This window comes from Mixophyes fleayi, chromosome 6, assembly GCF_038048845.1.
Source record: "Mixophyes fleayi isolate aMixFle1 chromosome 6, aMixFle1.hap1, whole genome shotgun sequence".
Classification (NCBI taxonomy): domain Eukaryota; kingdom Metazoa; phylum Chordata; class Amphibia; order Anura; family Limnodynastidae; genus Mixophyes; species Mixophyes fleayi.
The window spans coordinates 84,850,821-84,870,416 of record NC_134407.1 but is presented as its reverse complement, the minus strand read 5'-3'; the positions used below and the strand labels follow the sequence as shown (position 1 = coordinate 84,870,416).

The 19,596-nt window shown below is 39.3% G+C and overlaps 2 protein-coding genes across 2 annotated transcripts in view; both read right to left on the bottom strand.

The window, feature by feature from the left end:
- CHAT (choline O-acetyltransferase) overlaps positions 1-13,926 on the bottom strand; it is an 84,635-nt gene extending 70,709 nt beyond the window's left edge. Inside the window, exons 1-2 of the mRNA XM_075216996.1 lie at positions 13,761-13,926; positions 2,073-2,175 (exon numbers count right to left, since the gene is read on the bottom strand). Coding sequence (XP_075073097.1) covers positions 2,073-2,135 — 63 coding nt within the window. The 5' untranslated portion in view covers positions 2,136-2,175; positions 13,761-13,926. The remainder of the gene's footprint in view (positions 1-2,072; positions 2,176-13,760) is intronic.
- Positions 13,927-16,122: 2,196 nt separating this feature from the next.
- SLC18A3 (solute carrier family 18 member A3) lies at positions 16,123-19,005 on the bottom strand. The gene is made up of 2 exons (XM_075215243.1): positions 18,703-19,005; positions 16,123-18,213 (listed from the first exon to the last, which is right to left on the bottom strand). The coding sequence occupies exon 2, from the start codon at positions 18,066-18,068 to the stop codon at positions 16,491-16,493; it is 1,578 nt and encodes a 525-aa protein (XP_075071344.1). The 5' UTR covers positions 18,069-18,213; positions 18,703-19,005; the 3' UTR covers positions 16,123-16,490.
- Positions 19,006-19,596: the final 591 nt, after the last annotated feature.

Sequence of the window (19,596 nt, the reverse complement as noted above, 5' to 3'; positions counted from 1 at the left end):
AAAACTTAGCAATAGAGAGATGTATTGGGTCTATCGCCTAGATACCTTGGCACCTAGAGGTTTAAATGAAGCATTTGAAATGGCCTCATTTTTTATTTAAATTACTAACTCTCCTCTTATCTCTTTCAGGTATGTTCTTTTGTTTAGCCAGATGTGTTGTTTAGCCAGGTGTGTGTGGTTTTTTTTCCACACTAACTAGTTCTGCGTAGTTCATTCACCTTGCCGCTAGATCTACTCATGATATTAGAGTGGTTGGTAGTTGTCTAAAAACAATCGTGGGGAATGCTCTCCCACTGTGGCAGCCTCTCGCTATGTGTCCTTAGTAACCTATTGTGCAAGTGTTTAGATAGGATTTTGTTGTATTAGACAGGTTTGCAGGCTGTCCATGCATGCTGTGGCTTTGATGTATGTGAAGTAGCCCACTCTGTTTATCTATGTGTTCTTGTCACATCATGTTTAGCTATGTATTATTCTGTCTAGATCGCTATTTATTGCATCTGTTTGTGACTTGGGTAGAGGATCCTCCCCTCCCTGTACTTACAGCAGTAGATAGGGTATGACAGGTATCTGACATTCTTGTGGATGCCATCTTAGTTGAATCATGTGGCCCACATGTTGCTATGGTGATCTTCGCATCTATACAGATTTGAATATATTTAGGTCTAAATGTAATAATAGTATCCAGCTTTATCTCACTTTATATTACTGTTCCTCATGTTAGTACTATGTCAGTATGTTTTCAATATATTTGTAAATTTGTACTGTCCGTATGCCCGGAAGTGAGGTGAACTTTTTTCATAATATTAAACTCCATTTATTAACATTCTGTCTTTGTGTACTTAAATAATACACATCAGATCAGCTTGTTTATATTAACGCCAAATAACTCAATACAGGGAATTATGTGGTTACTGCATATCTCATTCATTTAGGTTTAGTGTCAGCTCCCCAATCAAACCTTAGTATTGGTAGAACTGAGTAGTTTCTAGTGAGTGTGAGATATATTTTGGAGGATTGTAGTCATTGTTAAACAGACCAGGTGATTTACTTTCACATCCACGTGTCACGCATGCCCAACTGTGGCTTGTCGTGACAACCTATGTGAACACTATGTTTTTACTGACTGCCATAGTTTTAAGGAAAGTAGAAAAAAACAACATTAATTATTTGTCATGCTTTAAAAATAATAAGAGTATAGAGAGTATGTTACAAATATAGATCAATGATCCCTATTTTCATATAAGTTTTAAACGCATTTAACAAGGGGTAAGACATAATAACTTGAATAATTGCTACTCTCTTTGTCTTACATCTACTTATCTTTGTGATATAAATAACTGAACATTAGTGTTTATGGACTAAATAGGAAAGATGCTACTTACTTGTTTTCATTAAAAACCTCTCCAAATGTTTAGTTTTAGGTGGAAATATCCTTTAGTTGTTGTCTTGCGGTCACTTTTTTATATATACATTTGTTTGTGGAGTATGCTTTTTTCAGGCATCACTGATCCTTTGTATCTCTGCATACTACTGTCTATTTGGTTGTGGTGCTGATGTTATTGACATAGAGGAATGCCACTATCACTAGAGTGAACCTAAATCACTGAGTGATGGCCACTGACATGAAGGAGCAGCAGATGGCAGGTTCTTGCCAATTAAGCTGCTGGCTGCTGCAGCTCAATATTGGTGATGGGCTAGGAGTGTAGAACTAAGCTGTGATGTCACAGCCCAACGTCATATCCCCCAAATTGATAGAAGAGAAGAAATTAACGCCCCTGAGATGAGTGAGAAGAACCTAGAATGCCCAGTGTGCTTGCCCTGGACCTGGTGACATATCAGTAGAATCCCTTGAATTCAATGGAAAAATAATACTTTGATGACTAGTGTCTATAAAACATTTTTATACAAATATATATATATATATATATATATATATATATATATATATATATATACACATATCATTGCTGATGCAAATAGAATATTGTAAACACACCATTTATCTGAAAAACAAATTATTTCCCCTAGTATATAGACACACAATACATTTCTGTGTGAAAATGTTACCGTACCTCTGCCTCCTCACAGCCATTGCTTCCTGATTTTTCCAAACTGGGTTTCTTTAACACAGGCATTATATGATGGTAGTGGTGTTGTACTTTAAGAAAGGTAAATCTGTTAGAGACAAAACATGTAGTACATTACATTAAATATGCAATACGTGAAATATGATGGTCACATATAAAAGAACACTTAATTAGCAGGCACAAATGTTTGTATTATACATATACAATGAATAACTACCATAGATGCAGGGAGTGCAGCTGCTATGAGGCCCACAGCTGAACGGGGCACACCCTAGCTGTCAAATACTTATATGTGTTTTTTTGGGCGGTAAAAAATGGATCTAAAATGCTGCTATTGGGTCTACAAATGTCTTGTTATTGTTATAAGCGGCAGGGAGCCGCCGCTCTTTCCTACCTGCGTCCTGGTTGTTGTCATGACAACAGCCAGGACTTCATCACTTCCAGTTCTTGTGTCCTGGCCATTGTCAAGGAAATGGCCGGGACGCTGATCAAGTCAGCACTGCGTCCCGGCAATTTAGTTAATTTATTAGTCCACTACTGGGGGTCATTTACTCTCTCTCTCCTCTCACTTGTGATTGGTCCCTTTCAGTATTTAAGGCAGGGAGGGCATAGTCTCCCTGCTGGTTATAGCATTTAATTCCCTGTGGATAGCTGACCTGCTGTGTGCTGAGTTGCTGACTCCTTATAGATTTCCTGTTTTGACCTTGGCTTTGTATTCGATCTGCTTGAACTCTGATTGTCCTGACCTCTGCTTGTTTTTGGCTATCCCTGCTTGCTGCCAGCCCTTACCTATTGGCCTGTTTTTGATTTCTCTGCTTGCTTTGGACCCCTGACCTCAGCTTACATCTGACCATTTGTTATCATCTGGATTGCTTCCTCCAGCCCTGTCACTGCAGTTTCAATAATAAGCTTGCACTACAATAGAGTTAAGACCTGGGGGCATCCGAGTACCTGTGAACACATCAAGCTCTACCGGAAAGGCGGCTACTATAGGCGAAGACCTCTACCGCTAGTTCTGTAAGTGTATTAAGAGACTGGTCAGCCTAACATTACAACCGGCCGTAACTACAAGGAGGAACTCGCTTGGATGGATGAGAGCGGGACCAGTCCAACTCCAGCCCAGGTTCTGGCTAGTCAAAAATTCAGATCCTGTCCCAGATGGCTCAGGGACTATCGCATCGACTCTCTGCGCAGGAAGAAGCTTTCAGGACTTCACAAGTCACTCTGGTATCTGTGGCAGAACCCAAATTAAATTTGCCAGACTGGTTTTCTGGGGACAGAGCTTTGCTCTGGAATTTTTAAGGAGAGCTGCAAGCTATATTTCCGCCTGAGACCCCGGTCCTCTGGCTCAGAACAGCAAAGGGTCGGTATCATCATCTCCCTCCTCCAGGGTGTACCACAGTCATGAGCCTTTAGTCTGGCTTCAACGAGTCCGACATTGCAGTCGGTGGATGCTTTTTTTTAATGCTTTCGGTCTGCTCTATGATGATCAGGATCGAGTGGCCTCGGCTGAGGTTAATCTGAGGGCCTTGAAGCAAGGCCGGAGCTCTGCTGAGGAGAACTATGCCGAATTTAGGCGTTGGTCTACTAGGGTTGTCAGAACAGATCAAAGACGCTCTTGTGCAGTATCCTTCTCCAACATCTCTGGAGACCCTCATGCAGCTCGCCATCAAAATTGACAGACGGATCAAGGAAAGGAACGTGGAAAAGGAGGTACCATATTTTCCTTCTTCGGTTGTTAACACATCTATGGACACTGAAGAGCCCATGCAGTTAGGAGCACACCGTCTTTCTTCAGAGGAAAAGAATAGAAGATGGACCTAAGGTCTTTGTCTGTACTGTGGCATCAAGGGTCATTTTTTCCAGCTCCTGTCCTAACAAATCGGGAAAAGAGCAAGCCTAGGATATAAGGGGGAAGTTCGCCTAGGTCTGCCAATCATCTCCTCCACAATTGCAGTCTTAGTTCCTGCACGCATCACTCACGGTGTTTGTTCTGTTGCTGTCTCAGCCTTTCTAGATAGTGGTGCGGCTGGCAACTTTCTGGACACCGGATTTGCTCATTCTTCTGGGATCACTTCCGTGAAGCTTGATTCCGCTATCACTGTCTGTGGTTTGAATGGAAGTCCATTGCCTAGCGGCAAAATTGTTTATAAAACACCTCAGCTGCAGTTAACTGTGGGGGCTCTTCACTCAGAAGCCCTGTCATTCTACCTCATTAATTGTCCTTCCGTTCCGTTAATATTAGGCGATCCTTGACTCTCCCTCTACAATCCTGTAGTGGATTGGGCTGGAGGGGAGATTACTCAATGGAGTTCCCTCTCTTCGCAGTCTTGTTTAATCCTGCTCCTCCAGATTCTGCAACCTGAGTCTGAACAGCTTCCCCCACAATACCATGAATTCCAGGATGTGTTCTCTAAAAAAGTGGCTGACTCTCTGCCTCCACACCGGGATTTTGATTGTGCCATTAATTTGATTCCAGGTTCCAGATTGCCCAAACAAAGGCTGCATTCACTCTCTGGTCCAGAGACCAAGGCCATGCAAGAATATGTAGAAGAAAATCTGAAAAAAGGTTTTATTAGATCTTCTAAATTCCCAGTAGTAGCTGGATGTTTCTTTTTATTGAAAAAAGACAGTGGATTGCGGCCTTGTATCAATTTTCATGGCCTTAACAAAATTACTATCAAAAACACCTATCCTCTTCATCTTATCTCCGTGTTATTTGATCAATTAAAAACTGCTACCATCTTTACCAAGATTGATCTCTGCGGAGCATATAACCTTATCCGCATTAGAGAGGGGGGAATGAATGGAAAACGGCATTCAACACACATTCTGATCATTACGAATACCTGGTCGTGCCATTCAGTCTTTGTAACGCGTTTCAGTGTTTCAGGATCTCATTAAGGAAGTTTTCCGTGAATTTCTTGGCCAATTTATTGTCGTGTATTTGGACGATATCCTGATATATTTACAGTCATTGTCGCTATATCGCATCCATGTTAAATAGGTCCTCCAAAAACTTTGTGATCACCATCTCTTAGCCAAGCTGGAGAAGTGCGAATTCGAAGTACAGAAGGTATCATTCTTGGGGTATATAATTTCCTCTGCTGGTTTCTCTATTGTTCAACATATTTTTCACCTCCACGGCCTTCCCATGGGCATTGTTTCTGATTGTGGCTCTCAATTTGTTGCGCAGGTTTGGAAATCTTTTTGTACCCTTCTGGGAATTAACATCAGCCTTTCATCCTCATACCACCCACAATCAAGTGGACAGACGGAAGGGTTAACCAGTCTTTGGAACAATTTTTACGATTGTACACCTCAGAATTCCATGACAATTGGTCTCTATTACCGTAGGCAGAGTTTGCATACAATAACTCATTACATTCGTCCACTCATACTTCTCCTTTCTATTTCAATTTTGGATTTCATCTCAGATCCAATTCTTTGTTTTCTCTCAGCTCTTCTGGTCTCCCGGAGATACGTTCCACATCTTCTAATCTCAAGATCATTTGGAAAAAAGTAGGTCAGAAGGTCTGTCTCTCTACTCGTAACATCAAGCTCAGACAACCCTGTAAAAATTCGGCCCTAAGTTCATTGAACCCTTCACTATCATGAAACAAGATAATCCTGTGGCCTTCAGGTTAAAACTTCCTCGCTCCCTGAGAATCCCAAACACCTTCCATGGCCTTATCTGTGTGGAGTTTGTATGTTCTTCCCGTGTTTGCGTGGTTTCCTCCGGGTGCTCCGGTTTCCTCCCACACTCCAAAAACATACTAGTAGGTTAATTGGCTGTTATCAAAATTGACCCTAGTCTCTCTCTCTGTCTGTGTGTGTATGTTAGGGAATTTAGACTGTAAGCTCCAATGGGGCAGGGACTGATGTGAATGAGTTCTCTGTACAGCGCTGCGGAATCAGCGGCGCTATATAAATAAATGGTGATGATGATGATGATGATGATGCTCTCTTCTCAAACCGGTGTTCTATTCAAGTCAGTTTCGATTTCTTCAGCCTCTGAGCACTCTGTCATTTAATCTGGATGGACATCAGGAATTTATGATCAAAAAAATTCTCGATTCGAAAACAGTCCAAGAACAAGTCCATTTTTTAGTTCAATGGAAAAATCGTGGTCTGGAGGAACGATCCTGGGTCCCATGGAAGCGCCTACATGCTGACAAACTTATCACTAGTGCTTACTGTTCAACAAACAATTTCCTAGGAAACCAGGGTGTCAGGGTTCCTTAACTCCTCCTCAAGGGGGGGTACTGTTACGAACGGCAGGGAGCCACCGCTCGTTTCTACCTGCATCCCGACTGTTTTCATGACAACACCCATGATGTCACTTACGGTTCCTGTTTCCCGGCCGTTGTCAGAGAAATGACCGGGACGCTGTTCAAGTCAGTGCTGCGTCCCGGCAATGCTGACAGCCAGGCCTGTGCGCTCTAGCCTAAACCTGTGGGGCTAATTAGTTCATTTATTAGTCCACCACTGAGGGTCATTTACTCTCTCTCTCCTCTCCCTTTTGATTGGACCCTTTCAGTATTTAAGGCAGGGAGGTCTTAGCCTCCTTGCCTGTTATAGCATTTCATTTCCTGTGGATAGCTGACCTGCTGTGTGCTGAGTTGCTGACTCCTGATAGATTTCCTGTTTTGACCTTGGCTTTGTTCTCGACCTGCTTGAACTCTGATTGCCCTGACCTCTGCTTGATATTTGGATATCCCTGCTTGCTCCCAGCCCTTACCTATTGGCCTGTCTTTGACTTCTCTGCTTGCTTTGGACCCCTGACCTCGGCTTACGTCTGACCATCCGTTATCATCTGAATTGCTTCCTCCAGCCCTGTCGCTGTGGTTTCGATAATAAACTTGCACTACAATAGAGTTAAGACCTGGGGGCATCCGAGTACCTGTGAACACATCAAGCTCTACGGAAAGGCGGCTGCTATAGGTGAAGACCTCTACCGCTAGTTCTGTAAGTTTATTGCGAGACTGGTCAGCCTAACAGTTATGCCCTTGTTCATATACTTTGACTTCAAATAAGAACAGTACTCATCAATCATGCTAGCCTAAAAGGTTGTGGCTTCAAAGATTGAAAGAGATTAATTAAGCCATCTCTTTTGGTGACTCCAATAACAAAAAACCTTTAAGCAGCAATTAGGCTAACTGACTCTTAAAACTGTGTATTGTCTCATATCACGCTATTTCTTATATTAATTGTTACCATTTTGATCATGAAGCACCAATTTTGCTCAACTGCAGAAATAAGTGCAGATAGATCATATAGATGGGTATTTAATCTATCAAAATAGCTTTAAATCATTAAATTGTCTCTAATATTAAAGAGCAATTTTCTTTTAAATTCATGCAATTTATAGAGATTTCCATCAATTTAAAAATTGTGATTTCAGAGATATTTTCATTCTTTTAATGGAACATTTTTTATTTCAATGGAGTTTTCTGCATTTGTGCTCCGAGGACAGTGGCAGGTGGGGAGGTCTAGAGGTTGGAGTCCTAAGGCGAGCTCTGGGAGGACAGAAACCCTCCATTAATTTCCCATTTAAATTAATGGGAAAATCTTTTTCCATTTCACATAAAAAAGAAATAATTTTGCATAAATAATAAAATAAACAGGCAGGGTGTTCTCTCAAATTCAGCCAGTTAGCGTATGGTCCGTCAGCCAATAGTGAAAACTAGTCCCAGATTGGCTATCGCAGGCCTGGTGCCAGTAGGGCAATGCGTGCAAAAACTAGTGTGGCGGCTGCTGTTCATGCTTCCCCCATGCCAATGCTCACCACCTTATTAAATATAAAATGAAATCTTTGTTCTCAATTTGTTATAGTTCAAATGAGGAAAACAAACTAAGATATCCCGTTAAAAAACAATAGCTTGTCGACTCCCTAGCACTGGCTGTCACAAAATGATCAAAGGCTGGGAGAATCTTAGACTGCCCATCACTGCCAGTCAATCACAAATGGCCAGTGTTGGAAGCCACTTGTCATTGACTACCAAAGGAGGGGAGTCATGGGTCTGTTTTCATCATCATCATCAACATTTATTTATATAGCGCCAGCAAATTCCGTAGTGCTTTACAATTTAAACATTAATAACGTGCAGTGCTTGAGAAAATGTGGATATTTTTTGGGGAAGACAGTCTTGCGAGGGACACGGTCCATTACATCAAAGATCACCATGCACACATGGCCTTGGTCAGCCTTGATCAGGAGAAGGCCTTTGATCATGTTTCTCATGATTTTATGCATAGGGTTTTGTGCAGGTTTGGCTTGTGTGATATGTTTTGTTCTTATGTTAACCTGATGTACCTTGACATTTACAGCTCCGTGTTGGTGAACGACTGGAAGACTGACCCCTTTTCGGTCATGTCTGGGGTCAGACAAGGCTGCCCTCTTTCACCTCTTCTTTTTGGTTGTTGTACAGAGTTCTTCGTGATGTGCATCAGGCAGAATCCAAAGATAAGAGGCATCACCGCACCGGGTCTAGACAGACTAGAGGCCAAGTGTACGCTCTACATGGACAACGTCACTGTCTTCTGCGCTGACCAGCATTCGGTGACAGCACTTGTCCAAACCTGTGAGAACTTTAGCCGAGCTTCAGGGGCAAAGGTCAACTGAGGGCAGTGGCACCTGTCATCGCCCGCTGCATTCCCCTTCACAGTCAAATCGGACTTCATCAAAATTCTTTGAGTTTGGTTTGGTGGAGAGGAGGCGGAAAGTGTTGAAAAGAGAGACTGGTGACAGTCAGGCAGAAAGTTGGCTTTTGGAGCCTCAGAGACCTTACCATCAAAGAGAAGGCACTGGTACTCCTTCCCGTTCTATAGTACACGGCCCAAGCTTGGCCACCTCTTGCTGCCGTCTGCAAGACCATCACAAGGACAGTCTTCCATTTCATCTGGGGCTCCAAAATGGACAGAGTGAAGAGATCTGTTATGTACAAGGAGCCCCTCAAAGGTGGGAAAGATATCTCCACCATGCTCTGAGCCTTCTTCATTTGTAACTGCAGAACTCTTATTGAAAAGAACATTTGCTCTGCTGGGAAGTCCATGTCTCGCTCTTTCCTCCTGCCTCTTTGGAGGACCCTTGGCTGGGACATGTGGGACAGCCCCTTCCCTTATAACTGGACTACACCTTGGTTTTACCTGGATGTTGGAGGGAACACCAACTGGAGGGGTTTAAATGAAACTTGTGGAAGCCAAACACTATCCACAAGCTCATCAGAGCAAAAGACATTATGGAGTCTGTTCCAGGGCTTCCTGTGACTAATAGACATAAAGACATTGCATGGATGACTATCCAGGGGGTCTGCCTCTCAGGACATTCATGCACTCCCAGAACCTATGCAGATATGTCCACTGCCCCTTCTGTATTACCAGAAGGGAAACACATATTTTGGGACTGCCCCACTGCACAGGCACTGTTGGATGCCTTGGAACATGAACTCAAGGACAGTGTGCCCAGGACTTGCCTTTCATACCATTCAGTATTTTATGTATTATTTCCTGGGACCCAAACTATTGGGGCAATCCAGGAAGCCTAGCGCCTTATGAACTGCATTAAGGACGCTATTTGGCTTGCCAGGAATGGCCTCATTTTGAAAAGGGAGAAGATGTCCATCTAGGACTGTCATATGCTGATCCACAGCCTGCTAAAAGACTATAACACCATGGACAGTTCTGAGGAAGAGGAAGATGATTAACTTTTTGTCTCCCTCTTCTCCTTCTCCCCCTATGTGTCTTTTCATTCATTAAAGCCTTGGACTTGTGTCTCCCCTCTTTTACCCCCTCCAACCCATTCCCCATTACTGTTTTAAGTTTTGTTGAATGTATTGCCTTAATTTATGCACCCTTCCCTATTTTTGTGTCTGTCCTCAATAAATCTTTGGTCTTGTGACTCCCCCACCAGTATGTAATGAAACATGACAGTATCAAATTGTCTCTTTCTGTATAATTGCTGAATCTATTCTATTTTTATCATCATACATTTATAAATCATTATGAATGGTTTTTAACCTATTTCTTAGCATCTTGAATTCTAAACCGCCTCATATAGTTTTGTGTGAGTTACTAGTCATGTCATGATCTCACTATTGTACTAATGACTACCCAAACAGAAAATCTGACAATCCATTACTACAATGCTGTACTCATCACAAAACTGAGTTCTGAAAGCCCTTAGTCCAGGAGCCCTTCATCATTTTCAGAAAGGGACCCAGATAAAGTTTAAAAGGTAGTTTTTGGATCCAGAATTCTGTGTTGAAAAGGAAAGGTGTTTCCTTCTAAATATTTTACTATGGGTTGAAATGTAATTATATTATTACAAAATTAAGAAATTATAATTTTCTATCAAATATAATACCAATAATTATAAATTATTAGTGTGTAATATAATAGTTTGCAGAAAAGAAAGGGAACTTTAAATACTATGGAAAATCTTCTGTTCTATTCAGGACAAACTTAAAGATGTCCAATTATGTGAGAAAATACTTGAGGGCATTAGTTAATTACTAGTTTAATAAATGAGACTGAGACAGAACTATCTACCTGTACACAGAAAAAGAAAAGGTTATTTCTCAAAAGTGCAAATACGCACTTAAACAGTAGTAACCAATCAGACATTTGCTTTCATTGTCTAATTTGCACCAGGCAGGTAAAAGCTAATTGCTGATTGGCTGCTATAGGTTATTGCACATATGGTCAATGTTAGTAAATAACCCTCAGACATTTGTTTTCTTTGGCTAACTTGTGCAAGAAAATAAAAGGCAATTGTTGCTGATCTGACGCTACAGTCTACTGTTCATTTGAGCAATATCAGTAATTATCCCTTAGCGAGTATTAGAATCAGCCTGATTATGGTACTTAAGCTTCAAGTTTATATATATATATATATATATATATATATATATATATATATATTTTACAACTACATACATAAAGGTAAATTTATATTTCGAGATTGCAGTTCCTTAAACAAAAATCCTTGAATTGGCACCCAAATTGATTGATGTTTGTAAATGTTGTTCAATGACAATGTACCTCCAACCAAACAACCATAAATTTTGCTGCACTGTCAAAACAAAATAAAGTAAAAAAAAAATGAAAATAAAATGTAGATGATTTCATTCCATTTTATATGATGCCACTCTTTATGAGGCAAATAAATACCTGATACTCACTACCTCAACAGTAGTGGAGCTTGGATGCAACTAGTGATTTACAGCAAGTAAAATGTCTTCACATATAATCAACAGCAAGAATGATAAAGCTATGAAGGTATGAATAGACAAAGGAAATAATGAACATTATACCTTCCTTCCACCCTGGGTATTGATAGCATTTATTTTCATATTTATTACTGCAGGCGGAGAGCTTCTTACAAGGTGACATCATTTTGACTGTTTAATAGATCCCCTTGTAATTACACAGTCATAAACGGAGTCATTTTTTGACTAGGTTCTCTGGACAGTTTGTTAGCACAGTATGCTAGAATTACAACTTATCATTCAGATACGGGAACTCTGGACTGATTTCCAAAAATCAACTATTTTTCACAATTAATTTCAGCATGGTATATAAGATGCTCTCTCTCTGTATGTGTGTATATATATATATATATATATATATATATATATATATATATATATATACAAAAGCAGACATAGATCCTCTGCACTCACCACTGGGGTGCAAGAGGGGGTTGCCCACATTGTATAGACAAGAAAACAGGGATACTCTGCACTCTCCAAACACATAATTACTGCTGTACCAAGTACTGTTCTATATTGAAAACAGGGAATGTTAGTTCCACATATTGCAATATATGTTAAGCTGACCAACTCACGCCAAAGTCTTCCCATTCTGGGGAAGACTTTGAAATAAATGCCTTAGGTCTTGAGCCATAATATATCTACATAACAGGTGATGCACTGTTCACAACCGACAACATTTTTGATTATCTTTGAAACTAGATTGACTTTGAACTACAATTGAAAGTGTAAATTGTATCATAACATTAAAGAGAAGTACAATTTGCAACAAGTTATTATTGTTGTTTATTTATGTAGCACCACTCATATTACACAACGCTGTACAGAAAATATATATAGTCATACACATCATTCTCTGTTCCATAGAGTTTAGACTTTAAATTCCCTATTATACTAACTACAGGATCCATTTTTTTAGAAGCCAATTAACTTACCAGTATGTTGTTGGACTATGGGAGGAAACCCACCAAACACAGGGAGAACATACAAACTTTACACAGATGGGGCCCTGGTCCACAGTGATGTGTGGCAGCAATGCTAACCACTGTGTCACTGTGCTGCCCCATATTCAATGCACTTTATTTTAAAATAGAAATTAATTTAAAAATAAGATTAAATAGGTGCATACATTACATGCATGATAATTGTATAGTGTGTGACTGAATTAGGTTTATTTGGTAATTACTTGGTAACTTGCATTTGTTATTACAAGGCCTATGATGGATTAATGTTTCTTCATATGATGCCACATGGTTAATGAATGGTTGGTGACATTCTGAAGAATATTAACTATTGTGTTTTCTTAATATGCTTCTAGACTTTAATTTTGAGCACCTATTGGTATATTTGTGTGACTATGTATGTATAGGTTTATGGTAAGACCTAACTTCTTTATGCAATCCTTAGATCCTGCAGATTGTTCTCCTTTAGCTAGTCCTCATTGTTTTAACATCAATATTCTCTATCCTATCAGTCCTGCAAAACATGATTTTATTTCAAGCAGTTGTTAAAATTTACATTGGATTTGAATGACAGCTTACGGATCTACTACATGTATCATTCCCCTAATTAGTTTGTGCCATGTCCCTTTTTGCATAATATAATTATGTTTCATTTTCATATAATGAAGAGGTTATACAGTAACACAATGCAACATATCAGTCATTAACTTATTCTACAGTATATTATATGTAGCAGTATGCAGCTATTGTATCTATATACTACATATAATATATAGTTGTACTATATGATATCTCTCTGATACTTTTTATATGCACATGCTGTATACTACTGTTTGTGAGTGTTAATACTGCAAAGCAGTGCACTGTACAGTATAGTAATGATTGCCTGATAAGGTTGCTGATGATATCACATTGGCTCCATTAATAATTAAAATGACCACAGAAAGCATCAATTGGATATGTATAGTGTTCAAACCAAAAGGTCTTAGCAGCAAATTGAACTGACAGAGAACTCAGGTCTCATGCAGACTGCTGCTGAAAAGCTATTTGGCTCTAACTAAGAAAGTTTCTTCTTCTTTTTTTCTGTTGTGAACATCTGTTTAAATTGCCATTACCAATGCAGTCTCTTTCACATAATAATAATACGTTAATTGAACTAAAATGACCCGGATTTTAAGCGCTCAAGAGAGTAAAGCATGACATTAATATTTATTTGTCTAGCGCCTATGGAAAGCTGTGTGTATTGGAATCCCTCATTCACATCTGAAGCACAGCAGCACAGCTCTTGCGCTGCGTCCAAGTGCCAGTTGTCTACATCACTCACCACCCTTTCAATTCATTTAAAATAATATTAAGGCGGCATGGTTCCCAGACTGTTAAAACTTTAAAAGCTTCCTTGTATATAATAAACAGTACAATGAAATAAAGAGAGTGCTTACCTGCTTCACACCATTGATCTGTTTCAGAAACTCCTCTCAGAAGCAGAAAGTAGAGCTGGGCTCACAACAATTTCAAGTGGTGGTAAGTGAGAATAGCTGACGTCTGTGGCGCTGTCCATGGTATTAGTCCTATCCCCATCGTTGAAGACAGTGCCAATATCCTGTATTCTATATGATATGGAAAAAGCCACTAGTGTTAGAAAAGATCTGCCCTCAGCCACCTCGTCCTGCCAACCTTCGGTATTCTTGCTGGCTAACTCCTCCCTTTATTTTCCTATTCGTGTAGATTTAAATTGTTGGTGACAAAACGTAGTTGAAGAGCCTGCCTTGAACAGAGAGTAACTTCATCTACACAATTCTTTAGTGAACATGACAATTGAGCAGGTGCATGTGGAGTTTATTGAAATGAAACACTACTTTATATTAGTGTGTCTTAGATTGATTGTCATTTCTACAGATCTGTATGATGCTCAATATTTAAATAATCCGTAATAGTTTCTTTGTTGGATTTCACACATCGTGTCAGATAATATAATATATTGATGCTAGAAACATCATTAATCTTTGTGTCATGCTTTATTGTAAGAATACTTTTATAGATTTTGCTTACGGCATACGCACCCTAGTGTGCATTTTCAGCTATCATTTTATGTAACTTGTATTTGCATGTTTTCTAAAGACATCTGAAGTTTGAAAAAAAGGGGCGTGAATTCTATTTAATTTTCTCTCTCTCTCTCTCTCTCTCTCTCTCTCTCTCTCTCTCTCTCTCTCTCCCTCTCTCTCATTCTGTCTCTCTCTCTCTGTCTCTCTCTCTCTCTCTCTCTCTCTCTCTCTCATTCTGTCTCTCATTATTTCTCTTTCATTCTCTCTCTCCCTCTCTCTCATTCTCTCTCTCTCTCTCTCTCTCTCTCTCTCTCATTCTGTCTCTCATTCTTTCTCTTTCATTCTCTCTCTCTCTCTCTCTCATTATTTCTCTTTCATTCTCTCTCATTCTTTATTTCACTTTCTTTCTCTATTTCTTCCTCTTTCTAATTCTTTATTTTTGTCGCTTCCATTCTCTCTTATTTATTTCTCTCTTCCAGTAGTTATCTATCTCTCATTATTTTTCTCATTATTTTACTACCATTCGTTCATTCGTTATCTTTCTTTCTTTCCTTCCTTCTCTCTCTCTCTCTCTTTCTCATTCTTGCATTCTTCCTTCTCTAGTTTGTTTGAAATTACAGTGTGATTTATGCTTCCCATTAATCTCCCTAATATTCTCGTAGATGAAAGACTTTGCTTCGAGTATTGACCATTTTTTTTTAGAATTTAATTACATCCCACCTACCCATAGTTTGCAATCAATGTTTAACGGTGTTTACAGTAGCTTTACATGCTACGATGGAATTTATCATTTCAAAGGGTTTGCAATGCTATTTTGCTTAGCTAAACAGTGTATATGAAGGAACTTACAGGGTAAAAGGTGTTGCAACGGAAAGTTCTTCTGAGAAGAACATGGAATATTACTGAGAAGTGGTATAGTGTAACTTGACACATGTTTAAATGAATTATATGGACGGAAACTTAAACCTAAAGCGATTACCGATATGTGATTTCCCAATCAAATACATTTCTGTATTTGGACAGCGGTCCTAGGTATTAGGACTGCTCTGTAATCTATTGAACGATGAGAGGTGTTTAAGAGTGGGAGGTTGATTAATGGCTTTCTTTTGTACATTTTGAAAGCCATCGTTTCGTAGTAGCTTGATTGACACTCTGTATTATATACTTATTGATAGATAACCTCTCTTTCCTAAAACCATCAGAAATTGGGGTAGTGGGTCCATCATATAGAAGCGTAATGATGGACAGTGTTAGAAATAATGTTCTTGGAGACCAATATACCATACACTTGATTCCTGTCATTTTTTTCTCTGGTTATTTTTATCATTATGAGATTAATTTATAAGGAACGTTTAGATATGTTTTACTTCCCTTTAATAATTGAAGTCGTGCGTGCTTCATACCTCATACCTATGGTTTGATTTGCCAAAAGTATGAGAGATTTCCAAAAGTACGCCTAGAATTGCTATTTATATATATTGGGTGTAGTTTGCAACCTACGAATGTCAAACAAAAAGAAATGTGTTTTAATAATTTCAGGCAGTTAATGCTAATTTATATCTTAAACATTTATTTGAGATGTTTATGTAACACACGACAGGATACGACATGATGTACCTTTTCTTCAATTTCTGTGAGACGTTTTCACTTACGTGTAGTAATTGTTGTAACTAAAATTAAACGCTTTTAGATATAATGAGAAGGGGGCAGGGGGTACAGGATACATTTACTTGTTTATAATCAAATCACAAAATATAGATATTTACAATATTTATCAACTTTATTTCCCTGAATATGCAACATAATTGATTTCATATAGTTTGTCTTTTGTACAGATATACAGTATTTGACACAGAGTGGACATTAAAAAAAAAAAAAAAAAACAGTTTCACAATACTGCACCTAGTTTTCTTTTTAAGGGTTTTGATTTATTACCTAGCATGACCTTTAATGATTGATGGTTTCAAAGTTTATTTAATCAAGAAAATTATATCATAAAAATAGGTTTTACAGAAAGCATCGTGATATCATGAATGTGAAGGGTACAATTTATGAATTGCCTGTTGGTGTATAAACACATGGCTGATTTTACTTTCCACCCGATTAGATAATACCTGAACCTAAATCCTAGCTATACTCGTATTCAGATGACTCTTCATCAGACATGTATTTACCTGCCCTGGCTCCATGGTAATTGTCCATGCTGTTCTCCTGAACTTCACCATCTTTAATATTGCTCTTGTGAGACTTAGCCCTACGCTCTTCCATTTTAATTGTATCATACAAGCCCTTAGGTCCCTCATCGAGTAGTATGTTCCTCTCTGAGTGAGAGGGTTTCATCTGGCACACGTTTCTGAGGAACAGAAGAGCAGGAGCATATAGTACATTGGCAAGTCCCATGCCAAGATTTAATTGGGTGAATCCCGTAGTATGCACGATTTGACTAGCCACTATCGGCCCCAGAGCATAAGCTACCGAATAGGATATATCTGCTATAGCATAGACACTTCCATACACAGACACATGGCGGAGATCAACAAGTAAGGCGAGAGTGGGCAAAAGTGCAGTATCTACCAAGGCAATACCAAAGCATAAACCACACAATGGGACAATAAGTTGCTCAAAACTTTTACAGGCTGGTACTGTGCATGAGCTGGCACCTATTATAACCATCCCTATGGCACCATAGAACCATTGGTAATGAGGGTAATTAGCGGCAAGCTTTACAGTGATATACACACCTAGTATGTGAGGGAAAAAAGCTGGCAGCCAAGTGAGACCCATTTGCCACTCAGAGGCACCCATAGTTGTCTTCATCCAGTTTGATATAGTGGGCTCCAAAAACGCTAGAGGTATGTTACAGGTGGTTAGTGCCCCTGCCACCACTGCAATGTAAGGGTCAATCATGAGTCTGTGAATGGGTGTGCCCACTGGCATGTTCTCTCTAGTCCGATTGGCAAAGGGTTTGATGACTACTAACAACAAAATGCCATCAATGAGGGATATGCAAGCTAGAATTAAGAAAGGTACTCTTTTACCTACAAATTGGTATAATATGCCTCCAAATGGAGGCGCCACCAAACTCCCAAAAGAGATAAACGCTAAGGCTATACCCAAGGCTTTGCTCCGCTCCGCTTCCTCAGTGTATTTGTCTGCGATCATAGCGATCCCAGACGTGTCTGCAAAGGCAGATCCCAAACCTTGTAGGCTTCTCGCTACAAACAGAGTGGCATAGTTCTCTGCAAATGCAAAAATAATAGTAGAAAGGAACATGACAATGAGTCCAATGAAAAGAGGGAGGTCATAGCCAACCCTGTCTATGAAGGTGCCACTTAATGGATTGACAAGCAGCTGTAGGATGGCTTTTGAGGCAAACAGGACTCCTATTTTGATGTCTTCATTCTCTGTGGGATATGGGGGTCTGATGATTGATTTATTCGAATGAGATGAGCTTAAATTTAAGTCTCTAAAATGTTTTTCGCTATCCAACCTCATACTTTCAATGTAGTCTGGGATTATGGGTACTATTACCATGTAAAGCATATTATCAAGAAAAAGTGCCACACAGACAATGAACAGGATGAGTCTCCGCTGGTGGTGAGCTTCTTTCATGGCTGAGCCAATCTGTTTAGTTCTTTCACCCATGGCATCTGAGAGTTTCTCCACAGCAGACTTAGCTGTTCCTGGTGTGTTTTCTGAAGCCATGTTGTCTTCCTGCTATCTCTCTGCTAATCACAGCAAACAGAATATCCCAGCAGTCCCTTCCCACTCTGATCAGCAAGTCTCAGGAGGGCAACTTGGATAATAGCGGGACCATTCAGTAGATTAGAGTTGCCATTCAAACAGGGCCCTGTAAATAGAAAAGTATTACAATTAGCACATCTGCGAACATTTAGGTAAATGATGAAACATTTGTATTGTGTCAATGTTCAACGTAATATTTAGGCTATACAAAATCTGGAGCAAACGGTGAAAATAGTCTTGTACATTAAATTAGATATCCGAAAAGTGAACAGAAACAAAACAGAGCAAGCAAGTTTTATGAAACATATATTCACATGGGACATTTGTGGTTTCTGAATACGAGTCCTTTATGATGGAAATTGTTGATTATAACCATTTGATAATCAGTGCCTAGCAATTAGGTCTGCCGAAATGTTTCTATTAAATAGTAGTCACATAAATCATTGCTTAGAAAACAAAGCATCCTTCTTATCCGCTATTCTGCGCTCACATCTAAAGGAGCCATCCCTCGTCCATCCCTCATCCCTTTCCTGCAAGTGTACAGCAGCACAGCTCAGCCCTATGTAAAACGGGGAAATCGGAGGAAAACACTTACTTCTCTTTCTGTTTTTTTGCTTGTAAATCAACTCCAGTACACAAGGAACATCCTCACAGCAGATTCTGAACGCTCAGCAGCTGAGATGATGACCACAGCCTTTTCCAAACAGAACAGGAGAATATCTTAATTAGTGCTGGCAAGCGCATTGCTTCTTGATTTGAGATTCATATCTCGCTGTGATTGAACCATTGGAGAGGTCTCCACTTCACCCAAGCATCCATCCTTCCCTTTGTGATGCCATTGGCACAAATTGAGTTGCATGCTTCTTGATTCCTCTACTTTCTTTACACCGAAGGCTGTGACGCGCAGTTAGCTTTGGCCCCCAAGTGGCTACTTCGGGAGCGGCGTCTCCTTATGCTAATTTAACACATGAAAGAACCTTAACCAATTACCAATGGTTGACCCTCCCTTTTCACTTGCTTCCTGTAAGCTTCATAAATAGGAAAGGTACTAACTCGCTCCAGACACACACATGTGCATAGATAGCTAGTAGCTAGATTCTATAGCTATACTACAGTATCTAGTGTGTGTGTGTGTGTGTGTGTGTGTGTGATATATATATATATATATATATATATATATATTACACACACACACACACACACCTTTAAAATGAAATGCTGAAATATTTCAAATTACCATTGCCATATTGTTTATTGCAAAACATGTGTATTTTATTATTATTATTATTATTATTATTATTATTATTATTATTATTATTATTATTATTATTATCGTTTTCACTAGTATTTTGTTGAGTTTGGTTACAGTTCGTTGGAGATTTACTCTGAATGTGGCATTCTACACATAATGCAACATTAAATAAAAATGTTTTGCAAAAGCAAATTTTTTATATAAATTGATTATAATCGTCAATTAAACCTAATTTTG

Coding starts and splice junctions, on each gene's coding strand:
- SLC18A3 (XM_075215243.1), bottom strand. CDS start 18,068: ATGGCTTCAGAAAACACACCAGGAACAGCTAAGTCTGCTGTGGAGAAA.